Here is a 27,650-nt window from a genome sequence, read left to right on the forward strand (position 1 = left end):
CCCCACTTTACTCCAGTAGCAAAGGCACCCTGTGGAAGAGTAGAGGAAGAGATCTGGAGACAGTGAAAAAGACATAGGTTTATTAAGGGGACTTTCACACAGGTGCAGTGGCTGTGGCTGGACATGAGAACCACTACATTTGTAAAAAGCATGCAGCTTCCATCACATTTTCACCTAGCATCCTCGACCTGTTACAGGTGGAAGGTATCCGAGTTCCCGGTGGTGAATCCATACACAACTGAAACAACCTCAATTCTTGCCTCCTCAGAAGAAAGAATTTGAGGGTCATCAGGTAGAAACCATTAGAGGCAAGTTGCAAAGCAGAAGTAAAGTTTTATTAAAAAGCAGGCCAGGAACAGGCGTGGTGGCTCATGCCTGTAATCCCAGTACTTTGGGAGGCTGAGTCGGGTGGATCACCTGAGATCAGGAGTTCGAGACCAGCCTGGCCAACATGGTAAAACCATGTCTCTACTAAAAATACAAGAATTAGCTGGGCGTGATGGTGAGTGCCTGTAATCCCAGCTACTTGGGAGGCTGAGGCAGGAGAATCTCTTGAACCTGGGAGGTGGAGGTTGCAGTGAGATGGAATTGAGCCACTGTACTCCAGCCTGGGCTATAGAGTGAGATAGTATTTAAAAAAAAAATGGTTATTAAAAACTTTAGAACAGGAAGTAAAGGAAAGAAGGAAAGCACAACTTGGAAGAGGGCCAAGCGGTCGACCTGAGAAACCAAGTGCCCAGCTTGACCTCTTGACTCAGAGTTTCACAGGTTGGCATCCTTCCAGGATCTTGTCACTCCTGATTCCTTAGCTTGCGGCTCCGAACACACTTTCTTCTTCGACCATAAAGTCATTCTGAGGGTCCACATCAGGTATGGCTGTCAGGTGCCTCTGCCATACAGAGGGGTCCCTCTGGTCCTAGGAACCTGGACTGGACAGAGTTGTTTGCACGATTACTCCCCCACCCCTTTTCTCATGCTCGCAAATCCACCTTCTGAGAATGGACCTTAATACTGGAAATGGAGTCCCCAGCATAGTGAAAATAAATACATTCTAGAAATTGACAAGGCCTAAAGGCTTTTTCTCAAATGTTTATTTTTTTTCTTATTTTCTTTCTTTAAAATTTTACTTGTATATTCCTTTAGTGAAATACTTACATTCTTAAATTAGGATATAGTTCACTGTTTATGAGGCAGCTTTAGGCCACATTTTACAAAAGAAAGAACAAGTAGGATGCAAAAGTTTATACAGTATGTAAAAATCAGTAATTCAGGATGGGCTTAGTGGCTCACACCTGTAATCCCAGCACTTTGGGAGGGGGAGGCAGGAGGATGACTTGAGCCCAGGAGTTTGTGACCAGCCGGGACAACATAATGAGACCAGGGTCTCTACAAGAAATACAAAAAAAAAAACAAAAAAAAAAATTACCCCGGTGGTGTGGCACACACTATCATCCCAGGTACATGAGAGGCTGAGGTAGGAGCATTGATGAAGCCCGGGAAACAGAGGTTGCAGTGAGCCAAGATTGTGCCACTGCACTCCAGCCCAGGTGACAGAGCGAGACCCCATCTCAAACAAAAAAACAAAAGAAAGAAAAGAAAAGAAAAAAATAAGACTAAAGGATGCCAGAGAAGATGCCTTCCTTTCTCTTTTTTTTTTTTTTTGAGTCTCCACCTCCCTAGTTCAAGTGATTCTCCTGCCTCAGCCTCCTGAGTAGCTGGGATAACAGGTGCTCACCACCACACCCAGCAAATTTTTGTAATTTTAACAAAGACAGGGTTTCACTATGTTAACCAGGCTGGCCTCTAACTCCTGACCTCAGGTGATCCGCCCGCCTCAGCCTCCCAAACTCCTGGGATTACAGGCATGAGCCACCTCGCCTGGCCAATCAACTATTTCTTCAGTTTACGGTTGGTAAGAAAGCAAAGCTTTATCTAAAACCTTGAGATCAGCAGAAGGTGTGTTAAGTTTTTACCTGTGAGTGTGATTCCCTCCAGGCCCCTCAGGAAGAAATTTGGAATAAAGAACGCCAGTGAGAGTTCAGTCTTGGGTTCACCCTTATCTGAGGTCGAAGGGAAAGCTGTCAGCATTTTTCATCCTGTGGAGATCTGCACTTCTGAAAACAACTTAGGGACATTTGTCAAGATGTTATCTTTACTTTCTATAGGGGATCAAATATCTTGTGGCTCTAACCGACTTGGGTGGCTATTGTTCTGAGCTATTATTACCTTTTTTCTATCCTTTTTTTTTTTTCTTTCTTTTTTTTTTTTTTTTTTTTTGAGACGGAGTCTCTCTCTGTCTCCCAAGTTGGAGAGCGATGGCCCAGTCTAAGCCCACTGCACCGTCCACCTCCCAGGTTCAAGCAATCCTCCTGCCTCAGCCTCCTCAGTAGCGGGGAAAACAGGCATCTGTAATCACATCCAGCTCATTTTTCTATTTTCAGTAGACATGGGGTTTCATCATGTTAGCCAGACTGATCTGGAACTCCTGACCTCAGTTGATCTATCTGTCTCGACCTCCCAAAGTGCTGGGATTACAGGTGTGAGCCAGTGCACCCAGCCAATTACTACCTTCTTCTTATCAACTTGCTAATTCACTTCTCAAGAATAGCTAGGTGCCCGGAATTTCCCTTGAAGGCTAATGTGGTTCGGATATGTGCCCTCCAGATCTCATGATGAGATGTGCTTTCCAGCCAGGCGCGTTGGCTCACACCTGTAATCCCACCACCTCCTCCTCCTCCAATTCCTCCTCCTCCCCCTCCTCCAAGTCCTCCTTCTCCTCCACCTCCTCCTCCTCCACCTCCTCCTCCTCTTCTAACTCCTCCTGCTCCTCCAACTCCTCCTCCTCCTCTGTTTCTTTATCCTCCTCTTCCCCCTCCTTCATTTATTTTTCCTCCTCCTCCTCCTACATTTCTTTTTAATGCTCCTCCTCCGTTTCTTTTTCCTCCTCCTTTTCTTTTTCTTCCTCCATTTCTTTTTCCTCCTCCACCTCCTCACAGGCATGAGCCACTACACAAGGCCTGGCTGTTTGTTTCTTTCTCCTCCTCCTTCTCCTCCTCCTCCTCCTCCTCTTCTTCCTCCTCACAGGCACCAGCCACCACGACTGACCTGGCTGTTTCCTTTTCCTCCTTTCCTCCTCCTGCTCCTCCTCTGCCTCCCAAATTGCTGGGATTATAGGCCTGAGCCACCACACCTAACTATTTCTTCTTCTTTTTCTTCCTCTTCCTCCTCCTCCTTCTTCACTTAATTTTATTTTTTTTGATGTGGAGTCTCGCTCTGTTGCCCAGGCTGGAGTGCAGTGGTGCAATCTCGGCTCACTGCAACCTCCACCTCCTGGGTTCAAGCCTCCCAAGTGTCTGCGATTATCAGCGCCTGCCACCCTGCCCAGTCAATTTTTGTACTTTTAGTAGAGATGCGCTTTCACCATGTTGACTAGGCTGGTCTCAAACTCCTGACCTCGTGATCTGTCCACCTCCGCCTCCCATAGTGCTGGGATTACAGGCATGAGCCACTGTGCCCAGTCCCCCTGGTTTTTGTTTTGTTTTCTTTTTCCATGAAATGGAGTTTCACTCTTGTTGCCCAGGCTGGAGTGCAATGGCATAATCTTCCCTCACTGCAACCTCCACCTCCCGGGTTCAAGCGATTCTCATGCCTTAGCCTCCTGAGTAGCTGGGATTACAGGCACTTGCCACCACGCCCGGCTAATTTTCATATTTTTAGTAGAGACAAGGTTTCTCCATGTTGGCCAGGCTGGTCTTGAACTCCTGACCTCAGGTGATCCGCCCTCCTTGGCCTCCCAAAGTGCTGGGATTACAGCTGTCAGCCACTGCGCTGGGCCTACAGCTCATTTCTTACCACAGAAATCTTTGTGCCTCTCCACAAAACTGCCATCAGGGATGTCCCCAGAAACCATTCTTCCCAGGTGCCATGCAGAGAAGAGCTTCTTGTTCTCCTTTTCCCTTTCCCTCTTCCCTCTCACCTCATCTTGTTCATTCACTCATCCCTTTTCCCTTCTCACTTTTAAGCGTTAACCTTTAAAAGCCTGTCTTCCCCTATAAGTAATGTATTGTAACTCCCGCCATCACCATATCCTTCTCCAACCCACCAAACTGCCAAGGGTGGTAAGTCCATAAACTAAGAAGAAATGGGAAACATTCATTGCAAAATTTGCAGCCCGTCAGTCACCCAATGTGACAGCACAGATCTTCTGGTCTTTGAAGACCCATTTTTTTTTTTAAGACAGGTGTCACTCTCTCACCCAGGTTCAGGTGCAGTGGTGCAATCACAGCTCACTGCAACCCCCAACTCCTGTGCTCAGGCGATCTGCCTGCCTCAGCCTCCCAAGCAGCTAGAACTACAGGAACACACCACCACACCCAGCTAATGTGCTTATTTTTTGTAAAGATGGGGTCTTACTCTGCTTAACAGGCTGGTCTCAAACTCTTGGCTTCAAGGGATCCTCCCACCTTGGCCTCCCAAAGTGCTGGGATTACAGGCATGAGTCACCATGCCTGGTCTGAAGACTTTTAAATGTTGCCATATTCAAGATGTGTTGAAACTCACCTGTGTTTGATGAGCCTGCTTTTTCAAGTGAGTAATATACAACACACTGAAATACCTTCAGCTTCTCAGGCTTTGTACCTTCCTCTGGAATAATCAGTGTATCCCAAAAGTAAATCCATAATGAGGTCCAGTTTTTCCTTCCTCCTTGGCTATGAAATAGACAAAGAAACAGGCAAGCTAACCATTTCCATCTCACTGTAGGAGACTCTCCAGTTTGCTTTTTGACTGTATTTGGGAAGCGGGGACCTGACTGATTTCCTACTTCCTAAGCAGAACTTCCTTTACCTAGGAAATCCTCAGCGCGACCTACATGGATTAAACCAGCTTCCTCACTTTGTTTCCAATATTTTTACAACCAAAATATCCAGAAAGGGCAAGGCAACCTGAAAAAATGAGGACGGGTACCTTATCCCATGAGCCAAACTGCCACTTACACTGGTTAGTCATGAAATCGGCAAAATTCCAGATGAGTTCTCCAACCACGTATTTTCTGCATTTTTGATCCAGACCCAGATGGTACTGCTCTAGCAGACTGTTCTGGTCGTCTTCACTGAATATCAGAGATGGACCCTGGAATTCAAGGCAAAGATAATTTAAGAGTCAGAACTGGCAGAATTGTAAATGTTAAATAAAAAATAAAGATCCACTTGATGGTGACGAAAATATCTGACCTCACAGGGGGCTGTAGTGACTGCAGGACTCACTGATGCTAGGGTAAAGACAGCCAGGGAATGATCTAACCCAGAAGAAAATGGAGGTTTAAAAAAAAAAAACAACATGGCCAGGCGTGGTGGCTCAACCCTGTAATCTCAGCACTTTGGGAAGTCTAGGCCAGGCAGATCACGAGGTCAAGAGATCGAGACCATCCTGGCTAACACGGTGAAACCCCATTTCTACTAAAAATACAAGAAATGAGCTGGGCATCATAGTGGGCGCCTGTAGTCCCAGCTACTCAGGAGGCTGAGGCAGGAGAATGCTGTGAACCTGGGAGGTGGAGCTTGCAGTGAGCAGAGATCGTGCCACTGCACTCCAGCATGGGCAACAGTGAGACTCTGTTGAAAGAAAGAAAGAAAGAAAAAAAAAGAAAAGAAAAGAAAAAAAAGAAAGAAAGAAAAGAAAGTCATTACTTAGTAACTGCTTTATTTATAAATATAATTTGATATTCCATTCATCTTACTTTTCCATCTCTATCTGCTGGTACAGTCTTAAGGCTGAACTACACGCAAAGTAAAAATGTGCCTTGGGACCAGGCATGATGGCCCATGCCTGTCATCTCAGCACTTTGGGAGGCCGAAGCGGGAGGACTCCTTGAGCCTAGGAGTTCAAGAGCAGCCTGGGAAATATAGCAAGACCCCATCTCTACAAAAACTACAAAAATTAGCAAAGCATGGTGGCACACACTGGGGGTCCCAGCTACTTGGGAGGCTGAGGTGGCAGGACTGCTTGAGCCCCAGAGGTCAAAGCTTCAGTGAGCTGTGTTTGCATCACTGCACTCCAGCCTGGGTGACAGAGCGAGACCCTATCATAAGTAAATAAATGTATGTATGTATGTATGTATGTATGTATGTATGTATGTATGTATAATGAAATTAAACCAGGCTGGGCATGGCAGCTCAGGTCTGGAATCCCAGCACTTCGGGAGGTCAAGGTAGGAGGATCACTTGAGCCCAGCAGTTCAAGACCAGCCTAGGCAACACAGTGAGACCTAGTCTCTACAAAAAGTTTAAATATTAGCCAGGTGTGGTGACGCATGCCTGTGGTTCCAGCCACTTGGGGGGCTGAGGAGGTAGGATCATTTGAGCCCAGGAGGTTGAGCAATGAGCTGTGATTATGCCACTGCACTCCAGCCTGGGCAACAGAGTAAGGCTGTGTCAAAAAATATATATCTTTAATTAAACTAAATAAATTCAGCTATTCTAGTCATATATCAAGACCTCAATAGCCACATGTAACTAGTGGCCACCATTTCACACAGTGCATATATGGGGCATTTCTATCATTGCAAGGGTTCTTTTTTGAAACAAGGTCTCACTCTGTCCCCCAGGTGGGAGCGCTGTGGTGCAATCATGGCAGAAGGCAGCCATGACCTACTGGGCTCAAACGATCCTCCCACCTCAGCGTCCCAAGTAGCTGGGACTACAGGCAAGCACAACCATAACCAACTAATTTTATTTTTTATTTTTCTTATTTTTTTTGAGATGGAGTCTCGCTCTTTCACCCAGACTGGAGTGCAGTGACATGATCTTGACTCACTACAACATCTGCCTCCCTGGTTCAAGCAGTTCTCCTGCTTCAGCCTCCTGAGTAACTGGGATTACAGGTGCACACCACCACATCCAGCTAATTTTTGTATTTTCTTAGTAGACACGAGGTTTCACCATGTTGGTCAGGTTGGACTCGAACTCCTGACCTCGTGATCCACCCACCTCAGCCTCCCAAAATGCTGGGATTACAGAGGTCAGCCACATTGCCTGGCCACAACTAATCTTAAATTTTTTGTAGAGATGGGGTCTATGTTGTGCAGACTGGTCTCAAACTCCTGGGCTCAAGAGAGCCTCTGACCTTGGTCTCCCAAAGTGCTAGCATTCCAGGTGTGAGCCACCACACCCAGCACTGCAGAACCCAGGTCTATCAGTGCTGACCTAGAACCTCTCGAGAGTTTCTTAAGAATTCAGAACTGGGGCCAGGCATGGCGGCCCATGCCTGTAATTCCAGTACTTTGGGAGGCCAAGGCAGGTGGATCACTTGAGGTCAAAAGTTCAAGACCAGCCTGACCAACATGGTGAAACCTCCCTCTACTAAAAAGAAAAAAGATTAGGAGAACGTGGTGGTACGTACCTGTAATCCAAGTTACTTGGGAGGCCGAGGCAAGAGAATCGCTTGAACCGGGAGGCGGAGGTAGCAGTGAGTCAACATTGTGCCACTGAACTCCAGCCTGGGTGACAAGAATGATCTTCCCTCTCAAAGAAAAAAGAAATCAGAGCTGGTTACCTTTTCAAAGAGGATGAGCAAGGGTGCATATCCACGAGCCACTTCCCCCTTCTTGACTAGTTTGCAGAAGTGGCATTCTGTAAGCAAGATAAATTTAAGGGTGCAAACAGAACAGCACAGTCCACTGTGGGGGGCTGTTCTCTATGTGTCAATGGGAGTGCCAGGAGCTGTGACAAATGAGTGTGAGCTGGCTGGGGAGAGAACAAGGGGCTGGATGGTGTTCAGGAATCCACATGGAAAAAAAAAAACAAAACCGTCAAGATAAAGCAACCTATCTTTGGTGAGGAAGATGAAAAAATGAGAGGGATAAAAATATGAGGACAGGCTTGGAATGGTGGCCAGGGAGGCCAGTCAGATCTCCACACAAAGATTCTGCTGTTAGGCAGGAGGCAGCCTCAGGGGTGAAAGTTTCCTGAAGCAACTCAGGTCAGGACTCACATACAAGAGCCCCAGAGGCTGCAAAAGCACCAGCTCAGCCAGCCAAGAACCCAGGGCCACACCCTTCTGAGACCCAGACTCCAAGTGAGGATCACTGGGATTCAGCCGAACAGGAGGACGTGACAGCTGGAGGACCAATACTTCCCAACACCCTTCCAGCAAGCAGCTGTGGACCTGCCATAGGAGCGGTGACAGGCAGGATGGTGGTCTGGGAAGAAGGATCCCAGACTGGGTGTCCCATAGGACCAGGTTGTGACGATCCCACAGCCAACACTCATGCCCCAGCCAAACCCAAACCCAACAGCTCCCCAAAGCCCTCCATGTAAATAGCCTGTGCACTGCTAAGCAGATACCTCAGGGAACAATCTGATGGCTGTGAAGAAGATGCAGCCTCAACAGGGTTCCACAAGCCTTCTGCAAGCAAAGCCTTCTTTGCTTGGGTGCCTCTTCAAAGCACTAGGGAAGCTCTTAAAAGATACAGGGCCAGGCACAGTAGCTCACGTCTGTAAACTCAGCATTGTGGGAGGCAGAGGCAGGAGTACAGCTTCAGGTTAGGACTTTAAGGACAGCCTGGGTGGAATAGTGAGATCCTGTCTCTACAAAACACAAAAATTAGCATGGCATGGTGGTATATGCCCATAGTCCCACCCACTTGGGAGGCTGAGAAGGGAGGATTCCTTGAGCCTGGGAGGTCAAGGTTGCAGTGCCCATGATCATGCCACTGCGCTACAACCTGGGCCACAGCACAAGATCCTGTTACAATCAAACAAGCAAACAAAAAACCAAAGATGCCTGTCATCTGCCCCATCAAATAAATCCAAATCTCCGCAGGGTGACACAGAGTATTCGCATTTTAAAATATCTCCTCTGCTGAATAAAAGTACAGTAATGGCTGAAAACCACTGAGTTATGTAAATATACTTCCTGTGACTTATTTGTAGCCCTTTCATATCTAACAATTTCTACAGACCCTCTCTGTGGGCTTCAGAAGCCAGAATGGGCAGGGCCAGGTGAGAGGTGTCCTAGCACACTGAGGCTAGAGCACAGCTCCCAGCTCAGGGGGACCCATTTCTGAGGCGAAGGCACCCACCAGGGGCTCCGCCTGTCTTCAGAGGGAAAATCACACCTCAGAACCCCAGAGACCCAAAAGAAAGCTCCACTTCAGCAGATACCTGTCACTGGGCCCTGGAGCAGCAGCCCCAGGAAAAACTGCCATTGCACTGTCAGCTCCCTCCAGCCCTCTCTCAGGTCCCAGAGGAGGAGGTCTCTGACTAAGCTCAGAGGTCTCAACAAACGGCGGGTTGAAGCTCAGAGGAGTTACTAACAGACCTATAGTTACCTCAAGACTCTACCTGATCAGGGCCAAAAATGAGTCCTGGGAGGGCAGCCAGGAAGAAAGCAGGGCAGAGAGGAAACACAGGGAGAGGGGGCCCTGGGACCATGTCAGATACGGAGGGAACGAGGGGAATGAGAGCAGACCTGATGATTATGCTCCCTACAGCCCCTGCATGTCTGTGTCCCCTGAGAATTCAGACTGAGGGGCTCACTCTTACCTTTCACCCGTTCCTGGGCTCTGGCAGGCTGGCCTGCTTCCTGCCCCAGCCTCACCCATTCTCCGCAGTCGTCACCACTGATGTGGGCAAGCTGATGTCTCTGGTTTGCTGGGCTCTCACTCTCCACCCAATGGCACCAAGTTTACTTCTTTGCATACTTTATTTTCTGTGATTAAAAAGGGAAGCAATTCTCACTAACACCATTTCTCAGAGGAGAAAACAGGCACAGGGATGTTCTATGACTTCCTCACGATCACCAAGCTACAAGTGGGAGCTGGGTTTGAATGGAGGTCTACCCATGCTCCTAAATTTGAGCCATCCTCCAAGGAAAGGACAGCACTGTAAAAGCTCAGTGATGGGGCGGGAGTCCTCACTAAGGCCTGACCAGGATGGAACCCTGATATCCAACTTCCAGCCTCCAGACAGAACTGGGAGAAACATAATTCTGTTTTTGATCAGATCCCCAGGCTATGGCTCTTTGTTGTAACATCCTGAACTAGCCCAGAAGTGCGACTCCATCATCTGTGTCATATACCATCATTCAGAAGGGAGTCACTAACCCCTCAATGCTGTCTTTGTGGATGCTGCCCACCCTAGGCTGAGATGAGGCACAGGATCTGGGTCTAAATAAGACGAGAAGGCACTGGAAGGTACAATGTCAGAGGTGGAGGTCTGAATTTCATTTAATCTCAATCTCCACTGTTGTAGAATGACAGACGAGGCCCAGAGCAAAAGTGTCTTCTCCTGAGAACACACTGTGGACCCCAGTCCCACTGGAGTTCTCTTCTATGCTACCTCTCACCCCTTCTTGTATTTCTTCCATCTGTAAGTGTGTGCACTATCTACAGGGAACACCACACCATGAGTTTTATAAATCTATCTCAAACACACCTCATGAGTTCCCTAGGAAGGAGATGCTAGCATAACCCCCATTGTGCATGCTGGGGAGGCCCCAAAACACCAAAGGAGTTCTCTAGGGTCTCACAATTGCTAAGATAAAGGTTGTTTGACCCAGAACTATCTCCTCAAACCTGGGACCCTGGTTACATCCAGGTCTTCCCAAGGTGCTGAAGGGGCACACTTTGGCATAATGGTGAAAGGTAAGGAGTTGATGGGGGAGAGTGAGCGGCCAGAAGCCCAGTGGGGCCTTTGAGTAGGTCTTATGGAAAGGAGGTGCTTACAGGATGAAACCTACAAGATGTGACCTCACTTCCTTACTGACAGACCCCAACAGAACTTAGAATTCTGGTAACTAGGCACCCATATTATACACACAGCCCCATTTCCAGCTCAGTTGATAGTCGACACTCCAGAGAACAACATGTTCTCCTGCTGTGTCCCAACATGCTGCCGACCTCCTCGTCGCAGGAGAGGCCAAAATGAGACTGTTTCTCGAGAATATAGACATTGGTACAACCCTCACCCTCGACGCCTCTGGCCCTTTGCCAGCAGGCACCCACAGGTAACACAGGGCCCAGGGCAGGCCCGTCCAGGCCAGGCCTCAACTGTGCCCATTAGGGCAGTGCTGAGCCCCTCCCCATGTGTTTGGGGGAAACAGGAGAAGAGGGGCCCTCCCTGGACAGGAGCAGGTAGGTTGTCGGGGGTTGGGAGCCTGGTCAGTATGTCAGGTTCACAGCCCAGACCATGCCTTCAGGATGGGAAGGTGAGTGTCAAGGACACAGTTTGTCTGCTCAGATCTGAATCCCAGGACCTCAAGCTGTCATCTGCCAGAGATCTCAAGCTCCTCTGGCTGGAGGTCTACGCAGATGCTCCTATGTGCCAAATCCTGTTGGGGAAGGGGGCGCCAGGGAGGAGTTCTAATGGGGGTGTCCCACCATGGGGTCAGCCAGGCAGGCCACTGACACCTCTTCGCCTGGCTCACTCTCTTTGCAGAGCTCCACACAGCAGATCAAGCAGGAGCTGTTGGATGGATTCCATTTCTCCATCTTCTTCAAAGAAGGGCAGGGGCCCCCTGCTACCAACCACGGCCAGTGCTGGTCTGGGGTGAGACTGGACACAGAAGGGTCTCCACAGACAGGGATTCCAGAAAACCAGGGTGGGCCCAGGACTCAAGCACGAATATGGGGATTCCCTAGGCTCTGTCCTAGGACTTTCACACTTGAGTGAGCCACTGTCCTCTCCCAAAGGAATCTGGCTGCCATTAGTCCCCAGTGGCAACTTGGTTACAGGCAAAGTCCCTTTCACCTATCAGAGGAAGATCAGAGAAAATCCTCCTGTTTTCACTTGATGCTATGCCAGGAGTATCTCAGCATGTTGCTACAAGAATTGGGTATGATGGTAACATTGTAGCACATACTCATACTGTTATCATTTTAACTCCCCACCCTAAGTGTATGTCCAGCAACAGGCAGCTCCCCTGCCCTGCTGACCTCTTCCAGGACTTAAAATCCAACACTTCTACACAAACAAGTTGGGGGGGTGGTGATTACAACAAAAGAAGGTGAAGCTACTCTATGCATCTGTGTTGAAAGTGTCATCTCAGAGAACTCATCCCTGCAGACACACCGGGAAGCTGCTGCACTCTTGCATGTCACTGTAATATTCCTTAAGGGAGGCCATGCTCCACAGCGGGTCAGCCTCTCAGTGCTGGTGGAGCCTGTCGTGATAAAATTCCCTTTCTAGGCAGCCTTTCTACAGGGAGCATAATCCTATGTGTGTCCTAATAGGCTGGAGCAGTTTGCCAGGGCTGCCATAACATGCACACTGACTGAATGGCTTAACCACAGAAATCTGGTTCCTCACAATTCTGGAGACTGGAAGCCCAATGTCAAACTGTCAGTCTGGGGTGGTTTCTCTGGGCCTCTCTCCTTGCCTTGGAGATGGCTGATTTCTGTCTCAGTCAGGACAGGGTCTTCTCTTGAACTTCTCTGTGCACTGACCACCTCTCCTTGTAAGAAGCGCAGGCCTATTAACTTAGGGGCCACCCTAATGAACTCACTTCTCCTGAATTACCTCTTGGAGAACTCTGTGTCCAAACACAGTCACATTCTGAGTCTCTGGGGTTGAGAATAGAAACAGTTACATTTGGGGGAGGGGACACAATTCAACCAATAAAATACACAAATCCCCTGCGGAAGACACACACCCGGGAAAGGGAAATCTGGGTGAAAAGATCTGCAGATAGCAAGTTTCAACAGGTGTAGCCAGTTGACTTTCCAAAAGGGCTCCAGCTGCTCACAGGGTCACCAGCAGCCTCTGAACGTAGCTGCTTCTTTGAACACAACCTCCCCTGAATACTAACATGTTCTTAACTTTTTGTCAATCTGCTGTCTGTGTGGCAGAGAGAATCACCTTGTTTCATTTCCACTTTAAACCATACATTTCCGTAACCTTTCCCGCTTTCAATACCTGCCTGCGTTTTCTCTTCCACGAGTCGCCTGGCAGATCCTGGGCCTTGGGATGCGCTTCCTCCCACCCTGGAGTCTTCTGGCACTTTCCCCTTGACCAGGGCTGGGATGGCCGTAGCTGTTTCTCCAGACTCACATTCATGTTAAAGAACAAAAACAATCATATCCCTTTAAGTCAAAGGGTTCTTCTAGAGCATCTTGTCCGGTGTGCTGTCACTAAAATAAGGAGGGGATGAGACCTCCCCAGACCCTTCCCTTCCATATAAGAAGCAGAGCCTCAGGTGGCCTAGAGGGAATTTCATCCAGTCCTCCCTGTGGAAGGTGCTCTCTTCTGACCCGGCTGCTGCTGAGCAAGCATCTGACATCCAAAAGCCCGCGTCTCCTCTTCTCCACCATGAGGGTGATTTTTGAGGAGTGCAGGGATGATGCTCTTCATGCAGGCTGTTGATACAGAGGGTGCTGTTGCCCCACAGCTCACATTCACCATGCTGATGCCTTGAAGGCATGAATCATTTTATCCTTCCCCATCCTCACATGCAATTTTACCTTGAAAGCCTAGAACCCTTTTCACCATGGGCACCCAGGTTCTCCACATGCACAAGTCCCTCAAGGGTTGATGCTTCTTGGTGTGAGTTCCAGATCCCGATCCTCTGGTGGTTCATGGTGTTACCACTGACTCTCATGTCCCTCCTTGTCCCCCTAGTATGAAAATGAGATCTGCAGGATGCCAACTTTCCAGCCCAGCACAAGGGAGAAGCTGTTGGAGTCCCTGGTTCCAGCCTTTCTAACTAAACCCATCTCCTCCTATGCCACCTGCCTGGGTCCCTCCTGGGACTTTATCACCGTGCCACACTTTTTGGAACTACTGGTTAGAAGGTGAGTGTCCATCCCCTCCAAGGCACCGAGGTGCCTCTGTCCCCTACTGGCTGTGTCTTGAAGATGCACCTCTTGGAGCCTCAGTTGGCTCCTCTGGAACAGGGAGTAATGAGAAGATGAACCTCACAGGGTTCTTGTAGGGACTGAATGATCTAAGACACAGCAAACAAAGGGGTCCCTAGAGCCTAAAACTCTGGACAATCTGCTGTGGGTGCTGTGATCCATGTTTATTACTTTTCTCTTCCACCTCACTGAAGCAGCTCTCAGCATTCTGCCACAATGGCCCATCTCTCTTCCTGTTTGGAAAGGCACATAGAAAGCAAGTCTGCAATGGCATTAGTAAACGATGTCTGAGTTTCCTTCTGGCTGGACTTTCTCCCTGATACAGACAGAAGAGGGGTCCCTTCATGCTGAAAAAGGAGCCACAGGCCCACTCTGACATCTGGAGAGGCTCACTGAGTTTCTCCAATGGTTGGGGTTCACTCATTCAACACATACATACAAAACACTTCATTTGTGCATCGTTCTTCTTGTGACTTGGCATAATTTCATAAACAAGGCAGATGACAATCCCTGGGCCTCAATTCTACCCAGAGTCAGGTGCTCACAGTAGACACAATAAACAAATGGTATCTTCAGAATGTTAGAGGTGAAACCCTCATGGCCTCCTCTACGTATGGTGGCATCCTCCCAGATCCTGACTAGAATGACGGAGCCCAACAAGTATCAACTGGGGGGACTTAGGGTTCTGAAGGGCCTCTTCACCCACAAAACATGGGGGGAAATATGTGGACTCTGGCTGGGGAGAGACTAAAGGAGCCCTGGGGTTCATATGTCTTGTAATTCCCACAACAAGGCTGACATCTGGGGACTTCCCCTGCATGAGGCAAATAGTGAGTTCTGTAAATGGAGACTTAGGTCCCTTGCAAAGGAGACGTGAGGTTGAGGTCACAACTGGCCACTGAGAGACCCATCCCCAGCACCGTGCCTTCCCAGCTCTCCCTGTCCTCCTCCACCCAACATCTGCCCCTACCCTCCTCACCCCAGGACCAGAGCTGGAGCTTTAATGAGCAAGCTGCTCACAAATCTGCCTGGAGCTGCAGTCTTGAGTGCCCAGGTGCACAGTGCTGTGCTCCAGGGCCATTGGGAAGAGAATGTCAGTGGGACGCTGGGGCGCAGAAGGGTCCGTACAGCCCTGCTACATGGCCAGGTCTGCCCCTTCCAGGACAGCACTGATGGCTTGGGGTAGGGTGGGGCTGTCCTCTACACAGGCAGCAAGAGGCCAGGGACCCAGAACCACACAAGGGTGCCCTGGAGGGTTGTGTGGGAGAAGGCCAGGCCTCTGACTCAGCTGTCCACTCCATCACCAGCACCACCGGCTCCATTTTGTTCACCTGGCCCCCTGAAAACACTTCAGTTTGCGGCCAGGCCCTGCAACGGTCATCTTTCTGGATAAAGCTGGCCTTCAGGACCTTCACCTGGCCTGGACTGGGCTTGGAGGACCATCAGGGAATTGTCCTAGGCCAGTTGGTGCTTCCGGAGCCCAAGGAGGCCAAGCCAGATGGTGAGAAGACTTTCCAGGGCTGGTGTTTTCGGGGTACAATTCCCTTAAATTCCATCCAGTCATTTCTATACTTGGAAATCCCAGTGAGGAGTGACTGGAATGGTGACCTTTTCTCCTTTTCCAGATCCTGCTCCACCTCCTGGGCAACACGCATTAACAATGCTGGCCCTGGAGCCAGCGCCACCACTGCTGGCGGAACTGCCGCCTGCTCTGGAGCCAGAGTCACCTGTAGCCCTGGATGCACAAGGATATCGACATTCAACACCAGCACCAGCACCAGGGGAAGGGCCCCCTCCAGGAACAGTGCTGGAGCCACAGTCAGCCCCAGAGTCACCCTGTCCCTGTCCCGGGACTGTCAAGAGCCAACACACTGAGGAGCGGCCTGACATCACCACCTTCCCTCCCAGGCTGCTGGCAGAGCAGCTGACCCTCATAGATGCGGTGAGCAGCTGGGCTTTGCAGGCTGTGCGTCTGGCACCAGCTGTCTCAGACCAGCCTCTCCCTGAAGAGCAGCCAATGCCCTGGGTCCAGTTTCAGCCCCACTTCTTACCAACCATGGGATCTGGATGAGTTTCCTCACCCACAAGCCTTCCCTGTCTGCATGTGGACAGCAGAGATGGGAAATCACCCGTACCAGCTGCACAGAGTGACTGTGCAGACTGAATGACAGGGGATGGACAGAAAGCAGGACAGGGCAGGTGATCAGTGAGGGGCAGGCAGGGCCATGGGTCACTCACCCAGCTGCTCAGGAGCCTCAGTACCCTCAGCACTTATTAGGTATCTCATGCATATTAGATTCTATGGCAGACACCCAAACAGAGCCCAAGGTTGCAGTTGCTGCAAGGAAACTGCACCGGTATGGAGAGAAGGAGTAGAGGGCTGATTGGGATGGGAGGAAGTAGAGGCCTCAGGATGGGCAGGCCTGAGCCACCTTCTAGTTCTTGGAGTGAGAATGGCCTGGAAGAAAACGTCACTCTCACTTTCCACCCTTGTTGGGTTCTGGGCCATGATGCATTCAGGGCCCTCGGTGGGCAGAAAACCAAATGCAGGGACTCCCACAGGTCTGGAGCATATTTTAAAGCTTTCTCAGCTCCAGCTCTGTTCATGCCAGAGACTGTGGATGACTGTGAGCTCACTTCCTGCCTGGGACTGTGGGTGACTCTGAGCTGGGCTGGGCTGTGTCCGTGACACTCTCCTCCTCCCCCAAAGGAGCTGTTCCAGAAGGTGGAACTCTACGAATGCATGGGCTCCATCTGGGGCCAACGACATCAGAAGGGGAGTGAGCATGTGGCACCCACAGTTTGTGCCACCATTGCACACTTCAACAGGCTCACCAACTGTGTCACCACCTCCTGCCTCGGGGACCACAGCATGAGGGCCCAGGACAGGGCCAGGGTGGTGGAGCACTGGATCAAGGTAGCCAGGGTAAGCCATGGTTGGGCCTTGGGATTCCCTCTCTCAAAATGGGGAACTGCCTCTTCTCCGCCATCGGCTTTCAGGATTGGCATCTGTATCTCTAGCCTGAGCCCTGCACATCCCCTAAGCCCTTCTTCCCAGAGCTTCCCTGACCTTGACCCCCATGGCCCAGTAGTGGCTGCTCACTTCTGACCTGGGATCTTCCTTGGGTTGAACTGAAATCTTCCTAGATGAGTGACATTCACTCAGCCCCAGGTGTACCCTCCTGAGGCTCCCTGGGCCTCTGCTTCATTCAGGAAGGGAGATCTCAGCAGAGGGGCTGAGGCTGAAGTGGGTCAGACTCCAACTCTGGACCTCACAGCTCACTCTTCCCTCTCCAGGAGTGCCTACGCCTCAACAACTTCTCCTCAGTGCACGCCATCGTCTCTGCTCTGCGCAGCAACCCAATACATCGGCTACACACGATGTGGGCAGGAGTGTCCAGGTGAGGAGCTCCCTCCACGGGAGCACCAGAGTTGACCTAGGGACCCATAGGTCTCCCCATGTGCCCTCAACGACTCTGAAAGCTTCTTGGAGAACAGGGACGGTGGAGGTAGGGATGGGCTGGTGGGTGTGCTCACTAAGCTGCCCTGGACTCCTAGGCAAGGATTTCTAACTCAGGAGGAAGGTTTTTTAACCATCAGGAACAGACTGGAGCCAATTGGAGGCTTTCAGGTGTTTGTACCCAGCAGTGGAACTGTGTCCAGCTGGAAGCTAACTGTGAACACGCAGGGGCTCATGTGAAGTGGAGATGGGCCAGGGGAGGAGCATGACAGTCACACCCTGGTCCTCTGGAGCCCCTGTCATCAGACTACCCCACTGGAAACTCTCACGCAGGAAGCCGAGATTCATTGAGTTTTCAAACAAAAGGGATTGGAACTCACAAATCTCCCCCGTGATTCCCAAATTTACCCTTTTTTCTTTCCTCTGTCAATAGCAAGAGCACAAAATATCTAAAAGAACTCTGCAAAAAGGACACTGCAGTGAAGAGGGACCTGCTGATCAAGGTACAGTGGAGTCTGGGAGATGCGGCACAAGTGTTTAAGGGTCTGAGAAAAGAGTGAGTTTGGAAGGGCATTGGACCTGGTGTGCAGTGGTTATTTTGTAATGTTTTGACTTACCTACAAAAAGTGCACTTGAAAAATTCCCTCCATGCCTACTTTGGGCAAACAGGAGGAAAGGTGTGTGGGTCCATGGGCGCGTGGGGGCACGGGGACAGGAGGTCCTGGAAATGGGATGTGGCAATGGCTGCTGGGCTTCTGAGTGGCGGTGATGAGCTGCAGCATTAGCAGGGCTCTGGCTCCCATGTTGGTCAATGCTGCTGGCATGGAGCTTCCTCCAGGCTGGCGGGTGGTCATTGTAGGTGGGACTTTCTTCCTTCCTCAAACTGGCCAGCAATTCCTCAGGAAGCCAGGCCTCTGCTGCTGCATCTGTCTGCAGCGCACCTCCATGGGCAGGGACTGCAGTCCACACTGGGGGAAACAACAACAGAGGAAGCTCATGTGCCAGGGAGTCCCGTAGACTGCCCAGCTATGGGTCCCAATGGGCAAACTCAGGACACATGTATGTGCTTGCTGGGACTCCCCGCTCTGCCCTTTGCAGACATCTGAAAATGGTCGTGTCACAGGATTCTCACCAGTTAGCAGTGACACATGCTCATGACAAGTATCTGGGGGATCCATGCATTCCTAGGGGATCCTCCCCAACCAGATCTCCGAAACTCCATGCAAATGAGAAGGCAACATGCCACCCCACCCAGGATTCTGGAAAACCCTGCCATATCCGTCAGAGATGTCGCCTCAGGAGGCCACATCCTGAGTGGAGGAAGAGAGAGTTCTGTGCATGGAACTCCCCTGGGGGATCACTGACGAGGCCAAACCGTGGATTTGGCATGGCGCAAACCCAGTTTGTGTGGCAGAGACTCCGGTGGGGCTCAGATACGCAGGTGCCATTTAACCAGGTCTCCTAAAATGCCCTGTCCCTTTCCCATCACGACTCTGCAAGGCTGGAGTCCTAGACACTCAGAGACTCCAGAGAACAAGACCCTGATGGGTGGTGGTGCTGGGATGTGGGGTGAAGGCAGCCGAGACAGAGCCTCCAGTAGGGGAGGAGGTGCCCTCTCTTTTGGGGCCCTGGGGAGTCACTGCCCACTCTTGGTCTCTGTTTCTTTATCTGGAAAATGAAGGGATGCTGAGCCTGTAGTGCGGGCCTCACAGGGTGGAAATCAGGTTCGAGAAGAGAAAGCAATTGGAGGGTGCTCCTGAATGGTTCTTCCTCAGAGGGATGAGGGGGAGAACAATGACAACAGCTACAGGAAACAGTACTCAGGAGGCCCTGTGAGGTAGCTGTGGTTTTCATGGCTCTTTACAGAAGAGGAAACAGTCTCAGGGAGGCCTGGCTGTATGATTGGGTGACACACACAGGGAGTGTGGAGCTGGCCAGTGGTATGAACACTGTGCCAGGTGACTCACGCCAGTCCCTGGGGTTCCAAGTGTGGGGTGGCTGGGGTATAACTGGGGGAAGGGAAGACAGCCTCACTGTCCCTGTCCCTGACACCTGGCAGGCGGGGAGCTTTAAGGTGGCCACCCAGGAGAGGAACCCCCAGAGAGCCCAGATGAGGCTGCGGAGGCAGAATAAGGTAAGTGAGACTGTGGCATGGAGGGACCGCAGGGGATCAGAGGACAGGGCTCTTTTCCCCACCAGCTGGAGACCTCCGTATCAAGACAGCGGGGGCTTCCTCCCCAGCCCTGTCCTCCTATGGCCACTGGGCCTGGAAAACCTCCATTGGAAAGACCAGAGCAAGGGTCTGGGAAAGCAGAAGTCAGAGTGGATGTGGGGAAGGGTAAGGCTGGGACCACAGGCCCTTGTGACTTGTTAAAATCCCACCATAGAGGTAACTAGGAGTGACTGCCAGACTTGGAGGTCAGCTGGAATAGAGGAGGCAGAGAATTGGGAAAGGTAGCTGAGGGTCTTTGGCTGCTACAACTGGGAGACCTGGGGAGGGGGGTTCTGGGAGACAGGGGCTGATGGGATTTCATGGGACAGGGCCTTGGGCAGGCACCTCACCTCAGGGTCAATACTCATCACCACTACCCCTCCCACCTCCCCACCCCTCCATGGCACAGGGCGTGGTCCCCTTCCTGGGGGATTTTCTGACTGAGTTACACAGGTTGGATTCGGCCATCCCGGATGATCTGGATGTGAGTGAGCCTGGGGCAGGCTGCTTGGGAACCAGGATCCTGAGGCTTGGGAGGAGAGGGGCCTGGACGGAGCCCTTAGATCTCAGCCCTTGGAAAACCTCCTCTCCTGAGAGTCTCACAGCTGCTCCTGTGGGAGGGGGTGCCAGGCCCATCTCATTACCTCTGACTGACAGAGGCTCCATGGCAGTCACCAGTCCCTATCCCTGAGTGGTGAAGCTGCAGAGCTGCCTGACTGCAACGATGCTGAGCTGTGGGCTGAGCTGGACTCAGCCTCTCCCTAGGGTAGTCCCATAATAGGAGGGTGAAATTGAGCCTTTCCAAGGGCAGGCAATTCCAGGGTCACTGAGCACTTTCTTTCTATGAGAGACCTCAGTTTCTCTGTCTGTCATCTCAGAGGGTTGGGGCAGAAGGTCCCTGAGCCTCAGCTCCCATGCCCTCTGCCCTAGAGCCCGGAGCCTGAGGCAGGTTCATGTTCTGTCATGTGCATATCCCCTGACCCTGGTGGCCCTGGCAGTAGTGCAGCATGGGAAGGGATGGGGTGGGGCTGTTGTGGGCCAGGGACCTTTCTGATGGGCTCTATCTGACTTCCAGGGCAACAGCAACAAGAGGAGGAAGGTGAACAGCTGGGGCATTCTCGTTGGATGAGGTTGGGGATGTGGACGTCACAGTCCACCCTGGGCAGGACACTCCCTGGCTCCATCCTCTACATCTTAGGTTTACTGGGAGGGTTTGACACACACAGGAGGAGGAGGAGACCTATCCCAGTGGAGAGAGTGGGAAAGGCACTGGAATCAAAGACCAGTTCCTGCCGGAGGGGCTGTTCACATCCAACTCTGAGAACAGGCTGGGGGCTGCATGGGGCCCCTTCACAGAATGGCCCCAGGGACCAGCCCCTTCTCCCTGCCTGCCAAAGGTCCCCTCAGTGTCTTCCACCCAGGCCCTGTCAGCATCCTGTCCTCTGTCTCTAGGAGGTCCAAGTTCTGCAAGAAATGCAGCTGCTCCAAGTGGCTGCCATGAATTACAGGCTTCGGCCTCTGGAGAAATTTGTCACTTGTTTCTCAAGAATGGAGCAGCTCAGTGAAAAGGAGAGGTGAGGGCCTGGCACATGGGCAGAGGGTGGGAGAAGGCTCTCCATTTTTTTTTAAATGTGGTCTGGCTCTGTCGCCCAGGCTACACTGCAGTGTCACCATCTCTGCTCACTGCAACATCTGCCTCCTGGGCTCAAGCCCTTCCTCAGCCTCCCAAGCAGCTGGCACTACTGCTATCCACCACCGTGTCCGGTTGTTCTCCAGTTGTTGTTCTGGTACAGGTGGGGTTTCACGATGATGTCCAGGCTGGTCTCAAACTCCTGGCCTCAAGCAATCCACCCACCTCAGCCTCCCAAAGTACTGACAGTACAGGTGTCAGCCACCCCACCTGGCCTAGAGGAGGCTCTCCTGTGGACAGCTGCAGAGAGCCTATGGCCATGACTCCACCGCCAGCATCAAGCCCTGTTGCATGGGGACTGCTGGGGACCCAGGATTCCTGCTGGGCAGGCAATGAGAAGAGACCCGATGTGTGGCTCATGGTGGCCTCACAGCTGCCTCTCTGTCCTGCAGCTACAAGCTGTCCTGTCAGCTGGAGCCCGAATCCCAGTAGGCTGGAAACATCCTGCAGTGGCTGGGGCCCTATTGGGATGCTGGCCAGAACACCAGCTCTGCATCATCCTTCACCCAGACCGGAGACACCAGGAAATCACATCTAGGTGGCTGGCAGCTCAGCTATATCTTGACCCCGCTCCTCAATACCAGCTGCTCCTGCTGGCCAGGATCAGGTCATGGGACTTTTGCATGTCAGGCGGGAAACCATTTTATGTTTATTTTCTTTAGTGTATAAGTAACGGTTTTTTTTCTTAACTTTCGTTAAAATAAAAGTTTAAAACACTATTCAGAATGTTCTATAGTTGTTGGAATGAGAACAGTAACTCCAGTGCAGTAACCGTATACCAGTCTTTAGGATTCATCGTCTAGCATGTCAAATTGAGGCTATGGCTGAACAAGTCATGGAATAGCGTTCGCGTTACACCTGCCAACCGTTTAATGTTTTCCTTCTTTATTCAAATTAATTATTGCTAACTCTGTTTAAGGAAAACAAAAAATAAAACCAACAAACAAAAAAACACTGAAAAACCACAGTATGTCACCCAATCTATGTCACTTGTTCTACTGACCAGTTACTCTCAAACTTAAATTCTAGTTAAATTCACGTTCCACTGGGTTACTCTACTTTTTTAAGTTGTAAATATTGAATGAATCACTTAAATGTTTACTGAAGGGCTGGAGATGGGAGGTATTTATGCCAGTGGTAGGGCTGGCCTTCTCCAGAAGTCCTGTGCACAAGGGAGCTGGCCACGAGTCTCCAGGAAATACAGATAAACTTTTCCCACTATGGATCTTCCCAGACTTTCTGACACCTCTCCCCTAAGGGAACATCAAGGAAGGAGAGAATTGTTTGAACCCAATATCTAAAGGATGTCCCACAGCTTAATTTGAATACAAGCCCCATTGTGGTATATCAGACAAAAACAAGTCAAAGAAATCAACATTTCAGGGTCTGAAATATGATACCCCCAAATCAACACAAAATAAACACTTCAATCCAGTCCTGGAGCCACAAAGCTCCTATAAGAAAAGTGGGAGTTTATTTCAGCAAAACTTGTGTCTATGCATGCAGTTTGCAAAAAAGAAAGAAAACAAAAGCAAAAATTATCTATGGCAGCAAACCTTAGGCCATGCAATTGATTTGGCATTACTTTTTCTTTCTTATTTTTTATTCTTTTCGGATGGGACACAAAAATCACTGCTAACAAATATAAATACAAACACATGGGACTATACATCATTTGAGAGCTTCCGCATGGGAAAGAGAAACAATGAACCATTAAAGAAGGCATCCTGATGAGTTCATGTCCTTTGTAGGGACATGGATGAAGCTGGAAACCATCATTCTCAGCAAACTATTGCAAGAACAGAAAACCAAAGACCGCATGTTCTCACTCATAGGTGGGAATTGAACAGTGAGAACACTTGGACACAGGAAGGGGAACGTCACACACTGGGGCCTGTGGTGGGTCCGGGGGTTGGGGGAGGGATAGAATAGGAGATATACCTAATGTAAATGATGAGTTAATGGGTGCAGCACATCAACATGGCACATGTATGCATATGTAACAAACCTGCACATTGTGCACATGTACCCTAGAACATAAAGTGTAATAATAATAATAAAAAAAAGAAGGCATCCTACGCATTGAAAGAAAGTTCAGCAGAAACATATCTGTGAAAGGGGTTGCAATCTAACCTGTATGAGAAACTAACACTACTCTGGGAAAATGAACAAAATCTAATACCCAAGCCAAAACTGGGCAAAGAACCTCAACAGGCACATCTGAAAAGTAATCATGAAATTGACTGACAGGTCAAAGAGAAGCTGCTCAGCTTCACTAATCATCACACACATGTCCAAGTGCAAACCACACTCAGATACCTCTCACTCTAATTAGGATGAAACTTACCAAAAAAAAAAAAAAAAAAAAACAACAACAAAAAAACCATACATTCGCAGGCAGTGGCCAATGTAGAAGTGCAGAAAAAGAGATTTTATACACTATTGGTGGGAATGTACATTACTATACACATGAAGGAAAACAGTTGAAGGTGCCTTAAACATTTTACAACTACCCGTTCACCTAGGAATACCACCACTGGTTACACACAGAAAGCGCATGAAATCTGTTATGTTGAAGAGATATCGGCCTTCTTATGGCAATTGTAGCACTATGCACAATGGCAAAGGTATCCAATCAACCTACCTGTTCATGCACAGATAAAGGGATAAAGAAACTGCGGTACACAATGGAATCCTCCTCGGCCATAGAAATTCATGAAACCATGTCATCTGCAACAACGTACAGAAACCTGGAGGACATGATCTTCCATGAAATGAGCCAGGAAGAGAGAAATAAACACGGCATGATTCCATGCCTGTGAGAATGAGATCAACTTTGTCTCTAAATGACTTTATCTCCTAGTAGAACATTCCACAGTAGTGAAGAGAGCCTGGGGGTTGGGGAGGCAGCGCAGGAACTGGGAAATGGATGCCATGTTACACTCAGATGACAGAAATAAATTCAGCTGTTCTACTCCACAGCAGGATGTCTAGAGTTAACTGTATCCTACCATATTTTCCAAAAAAGGCTGAAAAAAGGGATTCTGAATATTGCAACCACAGAGAACTAATAAATAATAACTACACAAGGTAACAGAGATAGTCAGTCAATCCCTCGCTTTCATCATTACACAAGGTACATATGCATGGATTAAAATGTCCCACTCTACTCTTTAATTGTATAACTTTACTAGAGAGCTAATTGGTTTTAAGGACATAGAAATAAACAATGCTGAAGTTCATGTGAGACCAGGAAATGCCCTGCATTTCCGAAGAAATTCTGAGAAATCCAAATTACATTGGATGCATGACACTCCCTGATGTGAAATTGCACTCAAACTCTGGAGACCTCCTTCCACATGGATAAGTGGAAGAGAACAGAGAACCTGTAATCCCACACACTTCATACCACCTGATGCTGCATGAAATACACAATGATGAGTAATGGGGAAAGAACTCCCTTTTCAATAGTCTTGGGATAAATGGTGAACCATATGCAGAAGAGTAAGTAACACTAGGCATCTACTTCTCACCATGTATCAAAGTTCACTCAGATGAATGAAAGATGTAAGTGGAAGACCTCAAAGTACAAAAATCCTACAAGAGACCCTAGGAAATACCCTTCTTGACATCAGCTTTGACAAAGCATTTATATGCCTAACACCCCACATGACAGTGCAACAACAGCAATAATCGACATGTGGGACCTAATACACTAAAGAGCTACCACACAACACAAGAAATTACCCACAGAGTAGACAGACAACATACAAGATGAGAGAAAATGTTCCCAAACTATGCACCAGACCAAGTTCTAATATCCAGAATCTACCTTAAAGACCTTATACAAATAAATTAGCAAAACCACCCTCATAATTAATAGGCAATGGATATAAACACAGACTTCTCAAAAGATGATGATGAGCAACCAACAAACTGAAAATATGCTCAACCTAATTATCAGAGAAATATAAATCAAAAGAACAATGAGATATATCTCACGCTGGTCAGAATGGGGATAACGTAGTTAAAAAAAAAAGACACTGACGAGGCAGCAGAGAAACAGGACACTTGTCCACTTTTGGTGAAAATGCAAAGTAGTTCAGACACCACGGAAAGCACTTTGGAGAGATTGCTCAAAGAACTTGAACTAGAACTACTATCTGACCCAGCAATCCCACCACTGGGGTATATACAGAGGAAAAGAAATCCTTCTCTCCAAAACACACATGCACACAAATGGTCATGGCAGCAGTATTTACAATGGCAAACACGTGAAATCAGCCTAGGTACCCGTCAACAGTGGATCAGAAAAGGAAAATGTGGTACATATATACCACAAAAAACTAGGCAGCCAATAAAAAAAAAAAGAGAGAGAAGGAAATCATGTCCTTGGCAGCAACATGAAAGGAGCTGGAGGCCATTGTCTAAAGAGAAATAAGGAAAAAACAGAACACCAAATACCACATGTTCTCGCTTATAAGGTGGAGCTAACATTGAATACACCCTACCGCAAAAGTGAGAACAACAGACACTGGTGACTATCCGATGAAAAAGGATGAAGGCATGAGGTATGTGCCGAAGACCTACCTGGTGGGTACACCCACTGCCTGCATGATAAGGTTGCTTGGACCCCAAGTCTCAGTGTCATGGAATATACCAAAGGCAGTAACTAATCTGCATTTGTACCCTTTAGTCTATAATAAACATAGAAATTATGTCACAAAATACAAACTTAGAAGTTAAAACCATGAATGAAAAACGCAAACTTTTATAATTATCCAAACAATCTTTTATTGGCATAAACTAAGAAAGTGGACAGAATGAGTAAACCAAATATTCAACCCCAATTTACATATAGTGAACACGTTTTTCAAAAGAACACCAAAAAGATGCATTTGGAAAAAAAGAGCCTGTTCAATAGATGATTTTGAGCAAACTGAATATTCACATAGAAAACACTGAAATAGGACCCTTATGTCACGCAACACAAAAATCAATGCAAAATACATTAAAGACCTAAAACTCAATTCTGAAACCACAAAACTCCTACAAGAAAACATAGAGTGTGCATTATTTTAGAAAAGAAATCCATACCTGTAGGCTGCTAAAGGTATTTTAAAACATTAAACCAAAGGAAACACTCCAAGAAAACACTGATAGACCTGGTAATGAATTGGCATTTTCACTGAAAAGCTGGAGACCCGGTTCCACAGAACAGTGGAACACATTAGAAGACCCAGATATAAACCTGCACACCTGAAACCATCGATATTTGAAAAAAAATCAACAAAAATAAGCAATGGAGAAAGGACTCCCTATCAGCAAGTGGTGCTGAGATAAGTGACCTAGCTAGATGTAGAAGAAATAACACTGGGCCCCTATGTCTCACCATGTACAGAAAGCAACTCAAAAGGAATCAAAGATTGAAAAGTAAAACGCTGGGCTGGACACAGTGGCTCATTCCTGGAATCCAAGTACACTGGGAGGTCGAAGCAGGCGGATGACTTCAGGTCCTGGAGTTTGAGACCACCCTGGCCGACATGGTGAAGCCGATGTCTAAGAAAAAACCAAAAGTTAGCTGGGGGTGGTGGCACGTGCCTGTACTCCCAGCTACTCAGGAGAATGAGGCAGAAGAATCACTTGAACCCAGAAGCTGGAAGGTGCAGTGAGCCAAGATCACTCCATTGCATTCCAGCCTGTATGAGAGAGTGAGACTTGGTCTGTAAATAAATATGTAAATACATAAAAATCCAATACCTGAAACTATTTTTAAAAAATCCTGCATGAGAATCTAGCAAATACCCTTCTTGACAGAGGCTTTGGCAAAGCATTTATATGTCAAGTCCCCAAAAGCAATGGCAACAGAAACAATTACTGATAAGTGGGACCTAAAACACAAAAGAGCTGCTGCACAGAACAAGAAACAACCACAGAGTCAGCACACAGCCTATAGAATGAGGGAAAACATTCCCCAACTACACATCTGAAAAACGTCTAATAGCTACGATTTACCATAAAGACCTTAAACAAATAAAATCAGAAAAAAGAACAACAACAACAAGTTATAAAAGGGCAAGGAACATGAACACTTAAAAGGAGGTGTACCAGTAAATAACGAGCATGAAAACATGTTCAATCTCACTGATCATCAGAGAAATGCAAATCAGAAACATACTGAGATACCATCTACACTGGTCAGAATGGCAATTATGACACACAGTCCACAACAATAGAGGCTGCTGGGGCAGATGAGCAAAGAAATGCAGGTCCACTGTTGGGGCAAATGCAAACTAGTTCAGATCCCCTGGGGAGCAGTGTGGACATTTCTCAAAGAACCTCAAAGAGAACTACCACCCAACGCTGCAACCCCACTCCTAAGGATCTATAAAAAGGAAAATCCTTCCATCCAAAACTCACATACACTCCTATGTTCACG

At 48.7% G+C, this 27,650-nt stretch overlaps 3 protein-coding genes and 1 pseudogene across 6 annotated transcripts in view; 3 read left to right on the plus strand and 1 right to left on the minus strand.

Annotated features, from left to right (window-relative positions):
• The window catches only part of LOC114670397 (phosphatidylinositol 3,4,5-trisphosphate 3-phosphatase TPTE2-like), a 314,879-nt pseudogene that overhangs the window by 110,282 nt on the left and 176,947 nt on the right, over nt 1–27,650 (plus strand).
• Nucleotides 1–27,650, minus strand: part of LOC114670308 (putative inactive beta-glucuronidase protein GUSBP11) — a 129,868-nt gene that overhangs the window by 20,079 nt on the left and 82,139 nt on the right. The window lies entirely within an intron of this gene.
• Nucleotides 9,625–27,650, plus strand: part of LOC114670406 (ral-GDS-related protein-like) — a 117,135-nt gene continuing 99,109 nt past the window's right edge. Inside the window, exon 1 of the mRNA XM_077951012.1 lies at nt 9,625–10,715. The gene's annotated coding sequence lies outside the window, so the exon portion shown is untranslated. The remainder of the gene's footprint in view (nt 10,716–27,650) is intronic.
• LOC144332002 (ral-GDS-related protein-like) lies at nt 10,864–22,082 on the plus strand. 4 transcript variants are annotated; one of them, XM_077951009.1, is made up of 13 exons: nt 10,864–11,004; nt 11,436–11,615; nt 13,614–13,786; nt 15,157–15,350; nt 15,475–15,791; nt 16,560–16,775; nt 17,147–17,250; nt 17,743–17,812; nt 19,369–19,443; nt 19,931–20,005; nt 20,597–20,620; nt 20,974–21,095; nt 21,604–21,778. In XM_077951009.1, the coding sequence occupies exons 1-13, from the start codon at nt 10,864–10,866 to the stop codon at nt 21,641–21,643; spliced, it is 1,731 nt and encodes a 576-aa protein (XP_077807135.1). In that variant the 3' UTR covers nt 21,644–21,778. The 4 variants fall into 4 exon arrangements, with proteins under 4 accessions (XP_077807135.1, XP_077807136.1, XP_077807133.1 ...); XM_077951010.1 differs by lacking the exon at nt 10,864–11,004 and having other exon boundaries at nt 11,379–11,546; XM_077951007.1 differs by lacking the exons at nt 10,864–11,004; nt 11,436–11,615; nt 13,614–13,786 and adding exons at nt 14,660–15,031; nt 21,315–21,405 and having other exon boundaries at nt 21,604–22,082.

This window comes from Macaca mulatta, chromosome 10 (genome assembly GCF_049350105.2).
Source record: "Macaca mulatta isolate MMU2019108-1 chromosome 10, T2T-MMU8v2.0, whole genome shotgun sequence".
NCBI lineage: Eukaryota > Metazoa > Chordata > Mammalia > Primates > Cercopithecidae > Macaca > Macaca mulatta.